General features: G+C 32.1%; 1 protein-coding gene and 1 long non-coding RNA gene across 5 annotated transcripts; both read left to right on the plus strand.

Annotated features, from left to right (window-relative positions):
• Window positions 1-650: 650 nt before the first annotated feature.
• Window positions 651-2728, plus strand: LOC139866903 (uncharacterized). Of its 4 annotated transcripts, none has more exons than XR_011765671.1 (5): window positions 651-913; window positions 979-1056; window positions 1321-1486; window positions 1575-2374; window positions 2453-2728. It is a non-coding gene; the product is annotated as an uncharacterized lncRNA (long non-coding RNA). The 4 variants fall into 4 exon arrangements; XR_011765672.1 differs by having other exon boundaries at window positions 1575-2332; XR_011765673.1 differs by having other exon boundaries at window positions 1575-1692; window positions 2234-2728.
• A 3933-nt stretch (window positions 2729-6661) lies between these two features.
• On the plus strand, window positions 6662-9156 carry LOC139867275 (cathecol O-methyltransferase 1-like). The gene is made up of 4 exons (XM_071855618.1): window positions 6662-7081; window positions 7888-8198; window positions 8285-8349; window positions 8781-9156. Exons 1-4 carry the CDS (start codon window positions 6702-6704, stop codon window positions 9075-9077), a joined length of 1053 nt encoding a protein of 350 aa, XP_071711719.1. The 5' UTR covers window positions 6662-6701; the 3' UTR covers window positions 9078-9156.
• Window positions 9157-12515: the final 3359 nt, after the last annotated feature.

The following is a 12515-nucleotide window of genomic DNA, read 5'->3' on the forward strand; positions in this document are numbered from 1 at the left end:
AAAAGAAATTAAAATCTATTCTACTCTAATATTTGGCTAAAAGTATGATGTCATAAAAAAGCCTTTTCATAGCTTAAAAAAATTAAAAAAGAAAAAAAGAACATATTTACTTATTAATTAAAATTTAATTATTCAAAAAAGATTTAAATAAAAAAACTTTTTTTTTTTTAAAGAAAGCTGGTTCCTCTTTTTTGAAACTTGCAGTTTTATCCCTTTCAGCTGAAAAATCTGACAGATTAAGCAAGCCTGAATTTATACCTCGAGCTTAACCCTTTTCCCAATTTAGGTTTGAATTTCAAATTATCCCATGAAGAAACCATTCATCCCTTTTAAAATTTTTATCTCGATCTCCTCTAAATCTCAGTCATCTTCATCCGACAAAAACAACACCAAAAGGTAATTTGTTAAATTAATCTGTGTTTCCTTCTGCTTCACTCTTCACGCCATCTTCAGATGAAATGAAAGGATATGTTGGATATATTCAAAAGGTAATAATTTTAAGTTTTAGTTTTTTATTTCTATCCACTGTTCCTTCCCTCTGTTTGTTAAACTGGGTTTGGTGATTTTTAGGGTTTAAACCCATGAATTGATAAATATAACCTTACATTTCAATCTTATCTTGGATTTTATTGTTTTAATCCCATATTTATTCTTTCAATTTGATAATCTAGGGTTTACGAAAAATGTGATTTATAAAGTAGATATATACTGAGTATCTTCCAATTTATGTAAGAAAGCTTATTGTTTGATATGCATACTATGTTAGTGCGAGCAAGGTTGTGCCACTCATGGAGGTGTAGCTGCAGAAGGAGGTTGAGGTCATGAACACATTCACTCAAACAGAGAAACTTAAGGTCGAGTGCATATCAATTGTTCGATGAAATGCCAAAATGCCTAAGTGATCAACAATGAGGTAAATCTTTAAGTATTATATTTTTAAGTTCAAATTTCATTTTCTTATAATTGAATTTAATGCAGGTGTGAGTAGGGCCTGAAGGTATTCAATGAAAATCCAAGACACATGTTTTCATTTTCAACTTGGTTATTGATGAAATGGTAAGACAACTTAAGTTGATCATATGTTTTACTAATAAAGTGTTGTATCTTCACTTATATAAGCTGGAGCATAGGTCATGATTGAATAGGTCATGACACTTAAAAAAGCTGGAACTGTTTTGACCCTTAAAAAAAGCTAGAACACCAATTGTTGTATATAGTCCACAATACACTATCAAAGATGTAACTTTTAACCTGCTTTAGAACTTAAAAAAAGCTGGAACACCAATTGATCGTATCTTTTGTTTATGTTTTTGGTTACAGCCATGCATAAAACGGGTAGGGTTTATATTCGATCAAATAGTTTATCTGGAGAAGGCGTGGCAAATATGATGTGTATGTATCTTCATTGTAACAGGAATCCTGGTTGACAATAAAGTGTCACCCACGGAACAATGACTTTTACATGTCTGCGCATGCTGGAATGATGGTGAGTATCCTTAAAAATTTCTATGACTTTTTTGGGTATATTAAGTACTGTTTTTGTAAAGCCTCGCTTGATGGAACCATTGAAACAGGGGACCACGAGACCTACTCATTACCACGCTTTCTCATATTGACCTCAAATTTGCATCTTGATCTTTGAATTGTTAAAGGAAAGTTGTAAGGTTAACCTATTTGGAAATATGGCTCCTCGTAATAAAGCGTTTACTCTTTTTGCTCTCTTTTATTAGTAGTATAGGGTAGCTAAATGGGCAATGGGCGGTTTTGATAACAAGTTAAAATCAGTAGCTTTTAGAATGTGATAAACCATTGGTCAATGAGTTATTGTGATACATGGTGCTGAGTATATGTTAGTTCAGGCTAGTGGACTGTTTGTTAAAGCAATGTAATTTTACACATCTATTTGTTAAATGTCTCTAACTAAGTATAATGATGTAGAGTCTTTTTCCAAACTTGATCCTCAAATGTAAAATGGCTACTTGATAAGTGTTTCTTTTTATGAAATTATTATTTTATTCTTTCTATGTGTGATGGTGCTATGTATTTGTGAAATTTGGCTATGTTAAAGTTCCTTAATGAGATTAAATTGTTGTCAAACAGATAAATTTAATTTGCGTATAATTTTTGATGCCATGTTATAGTTACTATCGATAAAATGAAGAAGTAAATTGTTTCTTTCACTTAATGCCCTGTTTTAGATTTTGATTTGGTATTAACGAGTGGCCAAATGGAGGTGACGTTTTGCGGGTTGAAATGATGCTTTTTGGGTTCGGGTTGTAAAAAGCATTTATGGGAGGGATGCGGAGTTGTGTTCATATCTTCTTAACCCCATGTATGGACTTGGTCTAATATTATTAACATAAGGACTGATTTGGTAAAAATTGGCATTAATTACAACATCATTATTAGTAGTGGAAATAGGTGAGTCAAGTAATGTTCAGTTTTTTGGCAGACTAAATCTGGATGTTCGAGTGGTGCTGGTCAAGGCGCTTGTCAGGAAGACTTCATGGTGAGCTTGAAGTTTCAGAGGGAATCTTAGCTACTGTGAGACATTGTGATAATGGTTTTGCCAAATGGATTTGAATACTTGGCAAAGATGGATGTTTTACTAACTGTGAACTATCAAAAAGTATTGATAAGATGACTCTTTCGAATGAGCTAAATTTGGGTGATGGCTTGTGATGTATGTTACTTCCCATTTGTTGTATATGTTCATTGTGCTTTCCATTTAGTTTTCCATTTAGTTATAGATCTTCTTATGTGGGATATACACCATTATGGATTCAAATTGACACCTTTAATGGGTTGAACTTATGATTTCATTTTCTACTTCAATTATTTTTATATGTTTTTCTTGAACAAACCCGTGAATTCACGGGTCTTTTCACTAGTGTGTATATATATATATATATATATATATATATATATATATATATATATATATATATATATATATATATATATATATATATAGTGGTAGGATCAAAAGGGAAGTAACCAATCGGGGGGAAGCAATTTTTTTTCTTTTCGTTTTTTGAAAAAACTTTGTTCACGAAATTATAGATTGGATGAAAATAAGAACATTTAGAAAAGACACTTCGTGATGAATGTTATTATTTTGGCGGAAAAACGCTCGAAGAAGTAATATATAACAATTATCGTGTTTTTCGAGCGTATGTTGAGGTTTTAGACATTAGGGTTTAGATATTAGGGTTTAGATATTAGGGTTTATAGGGTTTAGATATTAGGGTTTAGAAATTTAGGGGTTAGGGTTTAGATTTAGGGTTTAGATTGAGTTTTTAACACGAACGGTTTAGAGTTTAGAGTTTAGGGTTTAGGGTTTAGGGTTTGGTGTTTTGGGTTTATGGAATAAACCCAAAACACCAAACCCTAAACCCTAAACCCTAAATCGGGCTAAATTTTACTTCACAAAATATGAAGAAAAAAAACGTTAACATTCTTCGCGAACAATATTATCTTGAATGTTATTTTTGTCGATCGTTTTCCCGCCAAAATAATAACATTCATCACGAAGTGTCTTTTCTAAATGTTCTTATTTTCATCCAATCTATAATGTTCGTGAACAAAGTTTTTTCAAAAAATGAAATTTTTTTTTTGTTTCCCCCGATTGGTTACTTCCCCATTGATCATGCCCATATATATATATATATATATATATATATATATATATATATATATATATATATATATATATATATATATATATATATGGGCAGGATCAATGGGGAAGTAACCAATCGGGGGGAAGCGGGGGGAAGCGGGGGGAAGCAAAATTTTTTTTTTTTTTCCGTTTTTTTTTAATTTTTTTTCCTGCAACAAGATCACAAGAAAATATGAACATTTAGAAGAGACACTTCGTGATGAATGTTATTATTTAGGCGGGAAAACGATCGACAAAAATAACATTCAAGATAATATTGTTCGTGAAGAATATGAACGCTTTTTTTTCTTCATGTTTTGTGAAGTAAAATTTAGCTCGATTTAGAGTTTAGGGTTTAGGGTTTGGTGTTTTGGGTTTATGAAATAAACCCAAAACACCAAACCCTAAACCCTAAACCCTAAACTCTAAACCGTTCGTGTTAAAAACTCAATCTAAATCCTAAATCTAAACCCTAAATCTAAACCCTAAACACTAAATTTCTAAACCCTAATATCTAAACCCTATAAACCCTAATATCTAAACCCTAATATCTAAACCCCAATAGCTAAAACCTCAAAATACGCTCGAAAAACACGATAATTGTTATATATTACTTCTTCGAGCGTTTTCCCGCCAAAATAAAAACATTTATCACAAAGTGTCTCTACTAAATGTTCATATTTTGATCTCATCTATAATGTTCGTGAATAAAGTTTTTTCAAAAAATGAAAAAAAAAAGTTTTTGCTTCCCCCCACTTCCCCCCGAATGGTTACTTCACTCTTGATCCTACCACTATATATATATATATATATATATATATATATATATATATATATATATATATATATATATATATATATATATATATATATATATATATATATATATATATATATATATATATATAGGGGCAGGATCAATGGGGAAGTAACCAATCGGGGGGAAGCGGGGGGAAGCAAAATATTTTTTTTTCGTTTTTTTTGGAATTTTTTTTTCTTGCATCAAGATCACACGAAAATATGAACATTTAGAAGAGACACTTCGTGATGAATGTTATTATTTAGGCGGGAAAACGATCGACCAAAATAACATTCAAGATAATATTGTTCGTAAAGAATATGAACGTTTTTTTTTCATGTTTTGGGAAGTAAAATTTAGCCCGATTTAGGGTTTAGGGTTTAGGGTTTGGTATTTTGGGTTTATTCCATAAACCCAAAACACCAAACCCTAAACCTTAAACCCTAAACTCTAAACCGTTCGTGTTAAAAACTCAATCTAAATCCTAAATCTAAACCCTAAATCTAAACCCTAAACCCTAAATTTCTAAACCCTATAAACCCTATAAACCCTTATATCTAAACCCTAATATTTAAACCCCAATAGCTAAAACCTCAACATACGCTCGAAAAACACGATAATTGTTATATATTACTTCTTCGAGCGTTTTTCCGCCAAAATAAAAACATTTATCACAAAGTGTCTCTACTAAATGTTTATATTTTCATCTCATCTATAATGTTCGTGAACAAAGTTTTTTCAAAAAATGAAAAAAAAAAAAAATTTGCTTCTCCCCGCTTCCCCCGATTGGTTACTTCCCTCTTGATCCTACCAATATATATATATATATATATATATATATATATATATATATATATATATATATATATATATATATATATATATATATATATATATATATATATTGCAGCAGCCTTTCCTGAAAAAAACTTGTTACTCCGTACAATTTGCTGCAAACAACTTGATAGAAACAATTACTTGACCGGCGATATTTGTTTAATATAAACATTTGTCTCAATTGAAAAAGAAAAGTAAATAATAATTAAAAATAAATAAATATATAGTAATTATTAACTATAAATTTATAAATTATAATTACTTGCATTACTCCGTATAATATACATATAAGGTGTCTTCGAATCAATTTTGACTTGCCAGCCTCGTAGAAATTTTCTTTACGTTTTGTAATCGAGTTTACATGCATTATAATGACATATTGACATTTGAATGTTGCAATTTTTTGAATTGTTCAAAACATTATTGCATATTGACATTTGTAATCGAGTTTACATGCATTATTATTGTCAAACTTTGAAATCGTTTACTTTAGCATTATTACATGCATTAATTTGATTATCTTTTTGCCAGTTTTCAAATTTTTGGTCGAGTTTTTCAACCTCAAATCACTTCTTTTAACCCTGCTGACTCTAACCTTGACCCTGCTGTAATTTATAGATATCATACATAATAGAAGATACTTAATTAGTCAACTACTTTGAATAACAATCACAAACTCACCAACTGATCTAAGCATTTACGATTTGAATGCATAAAGGGAGTATGTTTGGAAATTAATTATTTGTTCTTCAATATTCGTACAGATCCGTTTCGCAATCTGGTAACCGACGAGGGTGATTTAACGATCAATATAAGAAGTTTTACTCGGTAGAAAACTCAAATACTAGTCATATAAATCAATGTGTGCCAGATTGTGTGTAAAATGAAGAGTACATGGCACTATTTATATGCTGGGATTTGTACTTTGATAGGATTTGTACTTTGATATACAAATACTATGGTCGTCACAATTAGTAGAAGCTAAGCGCTTGAAAAGTGCGCACGTCCGTGTACAATGCTTAAGGCTCTCGGCTGGGTAGCAGGAGCAATACTTTAATATGAAGACCGTTTAATAAACAAATTCGAACTCGGGCTTCTTATATTGAGTTCGAACATGTTCGTAAAACATAACTTGATATAATTATTGAGTCTAAACAAGCCAAGTTCAAACTAGTATAACTTAAACGAGTAAAATTTGAACTCTTTGAATTATAAATGAGCTGATTTCAAGCATAATCACCTCCACTCATTTATACTAAGAATAGTGTACCCATTTTTGTTTAAAATATTGACCAGATCTTACCTAAACTTTCTATATATAGCACTGGAACAAGTTCCGAAGAGTGTCACCATTCACTAAAGAAAATAAAAAAGACTTCATTAAGAGAGAAGTGTTGTGTGAAAATGTGTTCTAATGACGATCACTTCACTTATGCACTACAAGTCTCTTCCTCCATATCAATGACCATGATGCTTGACAGTGCAATCAAGCTTAAGGTTCTAGAGGCTATAGCTAAGGCTGGACCCGATGCCAAACTCTCGGCACACGAGATCACATCTCATTTGTCAATCTCTAACCAAGATGCCCCGGACAAGATTGATCGGATGCTTAGGTTACTCTCAAGCCATTCTATTGTCACTTGCACTCAACAAGATCACCAATCAATGCCAACTCGAGTATATGGACTCACTCCAGTTGCAAGTTATTTTATCCCGAACCAAGATGGGGCCTCGTTAGGCCCCCCAACATTGTTGCTTCATGACAAGGTGTTCGTTGATAGTTGGTAAGTTAAATCGTACATGTTTTTTAGAACGGCAAACCCACACACCCTACATATTTTACACAAATAATATCATAAACATGACTCGAACCCATGACCTCAAAGTCAGAAGGCCGGGCTCCTCACGTACACGTTACTTTGTTTTAAATTTGACATACAATGTTTTGTATTTGTTCACCGTAAACTTGAACTCACAACCTTATAATTAGAGGGACCGATCTCCAGCCTACAAGACTGAAGAAAGATCTTTGCTTGGGCTTATAATCGACGTCTACCTCTCTGCCGTCATCACTCCGTCTGAAACTATTAGGCCAGTAGCCCTTTGGTTTTGACAAGTAAAATCAACATTCTACATTCTTCTCTAACTATCAAGCATTTTTTAGGACGGAGGTGAAAGTTTTTTGTTGTTGTACATAAAGCATTAAGAATGATAAAATGTTATAATTAATTAGTTTAGGTGTGTCAATTTGATGGTGACGGGGTTGTGTCATGGATAATAGAGAAATGTGATGGATTAGTGATAGGAAGAAAATTGTGAGGTGGCGCTGATGTGACACAATATTAATACATGACATACCTCGATCATGGATAAGAATATCCTAACTTAGTTTTTTCGTAACTTTTCCAGTCACTTTCTCCGACCACCAAAATATGTTTCTAATGAGGTTTGAACCACATGATATCACAAACCCAACCATTAACTACCTTGCGATGGTTCTATATTGATTAATCACATACTTGACCTGATATCACCAATGGTGAATAGATGAATTATCTGATGATGTTGCATCTGTAACTGCATGAACTAGGTTTGCATTTAAAGATTCAGTTGTGGAAGGAGGTGTACCATTTAACAAGGTTCATGGAACACACTTGTATGAATATCCATCTTTAGATTCAAGGTTCAATGATGTATTCAACACTGCAATGGATCATCACACTAAAATTGCCATGAGCGGAGTTCTTGAATGCTATCATGGTTTCAACAAGCTGAAAACTGTTGTCGATGTAGCTGGTGGCCTTGGAATCAATATCAACATGATTGTATCGAAATATCCCACCATTAAAGGAATCAATTTCGATCAGCCTCATGTCATTAGCCGCGCACCACAATATCCCGGTATATATACTTGCGATTTCATTTTCTCTAAAACTGAAAAACGATTATATTTATATTCATATTCATATTCATATACATTAATATAGGTGTTGAACATATTGGAGGAGATATGTTTAAAGATATTCCACAAGGTGATGCTATTTTTATGAAGGTAAGTTAGCTTAAACATATTACTAGCTAGTTTTTTTTTTGAAGTGACATACACCCTATATCTAGTTATGATGTAGAGTCAAAAATATTATATATAAAATTTCAAGTACAAATTACTTAATGATGTGTTACTCATATTACATTAAACCGGTAAACGGATAATGTTTTCTCTATTCAAACTAGTCAGGGAGGGCGATCAATTTTTACTTCAATGTATACGACATAACCTATTATTCTGTAACCATTTCTGACCCCTCCCTAACCATCCCTAAATATGCTACTAATGAAGTGTGAATGTGAGACTTTACTTAAGATATCAGTTACCAACCACTAACATATTTGAGATGGTTACTCGTAAGCTAAAGGTTTTTAATTTACGCATTTCTACTTTCATGGCTTGAATGTTTTGCTGATTAATCACATACGGAACAGTGGATCCTTCATAACTGGAGTAATGATCGTTGTTTGACACTACTAAAAAATTGCTACAAGGCTTTACCAGAAGACGGAAAGATCATTAGCGTAGAGGCAATTCTTCCATTTGTGCCGAACACTAGCCCCGTTGACAAAGTCAACACGCATCTAGATGCGATCATGATGACACACAATCCAGGAGGAAAGGTGCGCACCGAGGAAGAGTTTCTTGCGTTGGCTAAAGGCGCTGGATTTGCAGGGATCAAAAAGGCTTGCTTTGCTCGCACATTATGGGTTATGGAGTTCTATAAGTAATATTATCGATTGAGACTCGGAATAAAATGTCTACTTCACATCTTCTATATCTTAATTAAAAGTTTGTTTGCTAAGAGGTTATGGTTTAATTTATACTTTGAAATTTTCATAATTAAGTTTCATATACTATATGCTAAAGGTTTTCTAAACAAAAAGCATGTTGGTTGGTGTTAAACAATGAAACCCCATGATTATTGTTCAATATTCATACGAATTTTATAGTACATAATGAAGCTCTAATAAACGTATAAACACTAACGAATCAAGCCCACAATCGAGTTGGGTCTAACTTACCATCTAACACTCCTCGCAGTTTGAACGGTGAAATCTTGAAAGTTCGGACTGGATGGAAAAACGCTAACAAACAAACAAATTTAACTTCTTTTTCCTATTTGTTGGACTGATATTTGCTGATATGGTGCGTCTTGCTTTATTGCGTTTCCTTTTCCGTAACGTTTATTAATTTTTTACGTGGTGACTTGTTTTGCCTAAGGATTGAGCATGACTTGAGCATACAACTTTGTCGACGATACCAATGTTCTTTAATGCTGAAAAATATTATTTTTTCAGGAATTGAAAACTAGTAAATTTAGGTGGCTCATCCCCACGTTCATTATTGTTGTAAAAGGTTGAATGAAATAAAAGACAATAGAAAAAGACGGAAAAGGTAATAAATATTTCTATTGGCAGTGACTGATCTTGTTTAAGTTGGGATCAGTTGTTTTATTCTACCATATGTGAAAGAAAAAAAAAAAATAGATCGGTGAAGACCTTTGCAGGTATGGACAAAATAGGATGGGGATTTAGAATAAGATGTTTTTTTTTATGGGAGATAGATTAAAAAAAAAATACAAATCTGGTGCACAATCAGTTCGAAAGAAGAAGAAAAAAGAAAAGGGAAATGCTAATGACAATCATTGCAAAAATTGGTGGTACATAGAGTAGTTTTTTTTGATAGAGTTGGTTAACTTTTATCAAAGTACAAGATTTATTGCATGTCTTAATCTCTTAATGAAAACCCTTAGAGTTGCCATTAACATTTTCCAAAAGAAAAATAGTAAGGGTTGTTGAAGGCTAGAAGTGGCTGGTTATTTGACTTTAATTTTTTTTTTTGCCGGACACAAATCGTTTGTTATGCGACGGTGATGTTTAGAGAGGCATACAAAACATAATGAAATGTCCCGTTCTTATTGATTAAAAACGTTCCATACTAATTGATTTCGTTGCGAGGTTTTGACCTCTATATGAGACGTTTTTCAAAGACTGCATTCATTTTTAAAACAAACCATAACCTTTATTTCATAAATAAAGGTTTAAAAAGCTTTACGTAGATTAAATGATAATCTAAAATATCCTGTTTACACACGACCATTACATAATGATTTACAATACAAATATGTTACATCGAAATCAGTTTCTTGAATGCAGTTTTTACACAATATCATACAAACATGGACTCCAAATCTTGTCCTTATTTTAGTATGCAACAGCGGAAGCTCTTAGTATTCACCTGAGAATAAACATGCTTTAAACGTCAACAAAAATGTTGGTGAGTTATAGGTTTAACCTATATATATCAAATCGTAACAATAGACCACAAGATTTCATATTTCAATACACATCCCATACATAGAGATAAAAATCATTCATTTGGTGAACACCTGGTAACCGACATTAACAAGATGCATATATAAGAATATCCCCATCATTCCGGGACACCCTTCGGATATGACATAAATTTCGAAGTACTAAAGCATCCGGTACTTTGGATGGGGTTTGTTAGGCCCAATAGATCTATCTTTAGGATTCGCGTCAATTAGGGTGTCTGTTCCCTAATTCTTAGATTACCAGACTTAATAAAAAGGGGCATATTCGATTTCGATAATTCAACCATAGAATGTAGTTTCACGTACTTGTGTCTATTTTGTAAATCATTTATAAAACCTGCATGTATTCTCATCCCAAAAATATTAGATTTTAAAAGTGGGACTATAACTCACTTTCACAGATTTTTACTTCGTCGGGAAGTAAGACTTGGCCACTGGTTGATTCACAAACCTATAACAATATATACATATATATCAAAGTATGTTCAAAATATATTTACGATACCTTTAATACATTTTGATGTTTTAAGTTTATTAAGTCAGCTGTCCTCGTTAGTAACCTACAACTAGTTGTCCACAGTTAGATGTACAGAAATAAATCGATAAATATTATCTTGAATCAATCCACGACCCAGTGTATACGTATCTCAGTATTGATCACAACTCAAACTATATATATTTTGGAATCAACCTCAACCCTGTATAGCTAACTCCAACATTCACATATAGAGTGTCTATGGTTGTTCCGAAATATATATAGATGTGTCGACATGATAGGTCGAAACATTGTATACGTGTCTATGGTATCTCAAGATTACATAATATACAATACAAGTTGATTAAGTTATGGTTGGAATAGATTTGTTACCAATTTTCACGTAGCTAAAATGAGAAAAATTATCCAATCTTGTTTTACCCATAACTTCTTCATTTTAAATCCGTTTTGAGTGAATAAAATTGCTATGGTTTCATATTGAACTCTATTTTATGAATCTAAACAGAAAAAGTATAGGTTTATAGTCGGAAAAATAAGTTACAAGTCATTTTTGTAAAGGTAGTCATTTCAGTCGAAAGAACGATGTCTAGATGACCATTTTAGAAAACATACTTTCACTTTGAGTTTAACCATAATTTTTGGATATAGTTTCATGTTCATAATAAAAATCATTTTCCCAGAATAACAACTTTTAAATCAAAGTTTATCATAGTTTTTAATTAACTAACCCAAAACAGCCCGCGGTGTTACTACGACGGCGTAAATCCGATTTTACGATGTTTTTCGTGTTTTCAGGTTTTAAATCATTAAGTTAGCATATCATATAGATATGTCAAGTTAGAAGGATTAACTTTTATTTGCGAACAAGTTTAGAATTAACTAAACTATGTTCTAGTGATTACAAGTTTAAACCTTCGAATAAGATAGCTTTATATGTATGAATCGAATGATGTTATGAACATCATTACTACCTCAAGTTCCTTGGATAAACCTACTAGAAATGAGAAAAATTGATCTAGCTTCAAAGGATCCTTGGATGGCTTGAAAGTTCTTGAAGCAGAATCATGACACGAAAACAATTTCAAGTAAGATTTCCACTCGAAATAAGATTGTTATAGTTATAGAAATTGAATTAAAGTTTGAATATGATTATTACCTTGTATTAGAAAGATAACCTACTGTAAGTAACAAAGGTTTCTTGATCTTGGATGATTACTTGGAATGGATTTAGAAAACTTGGAAGTAAACTTGCAATCTTGGAAGTATTCTTGATTTTATGAAACTAGAACTTTTGGAATTTATGAAGAACACTTAGAACTTGAAGATAGAACTTGA

The sequence above is a fragment of the Rutidosis leptorrhynchoides genome, chromosome 9, assembly GCF_046630445.1.
Source record: "Rutidosis leptorrhynchoides isolate AG116_Rl617_1_P2 chromosome 9, CSIRO_AGI_Rlap_v1, whole genome shotgun sequence".
Lineage (NCBI taxonomy): Eukaryota > Viridiplantae > Streptophyta > Magnoliopsida > Asterales > Asteraceae > Rutidosis > Rutidosis leptorrhynchoides.

Excerpts from the sequence above, each read along its gene's own strand:
- LOC139867275 (XM_071855618.1), top strand. The coding sequence starts at position 6,702 with ATGTGTTCTAATGACGATCACTTCACTTATGCACTACAAGTCTCTTCC. Across the intron at positions 8,199-8,284 it reads CCGCGCACCACAATATCCCG|GTGTTGAACATATTGGAGGA; the intron begins GTATATATACTT and ends ACATTAATATAG. Across the intron at positions 8,350-8,780 it reads GTGATGCTATTTTTATGAAG|TGGATCCTTCATAACTGGAG; the intron begins GTAAGTTAGCTT and ends CATACGGAACAG.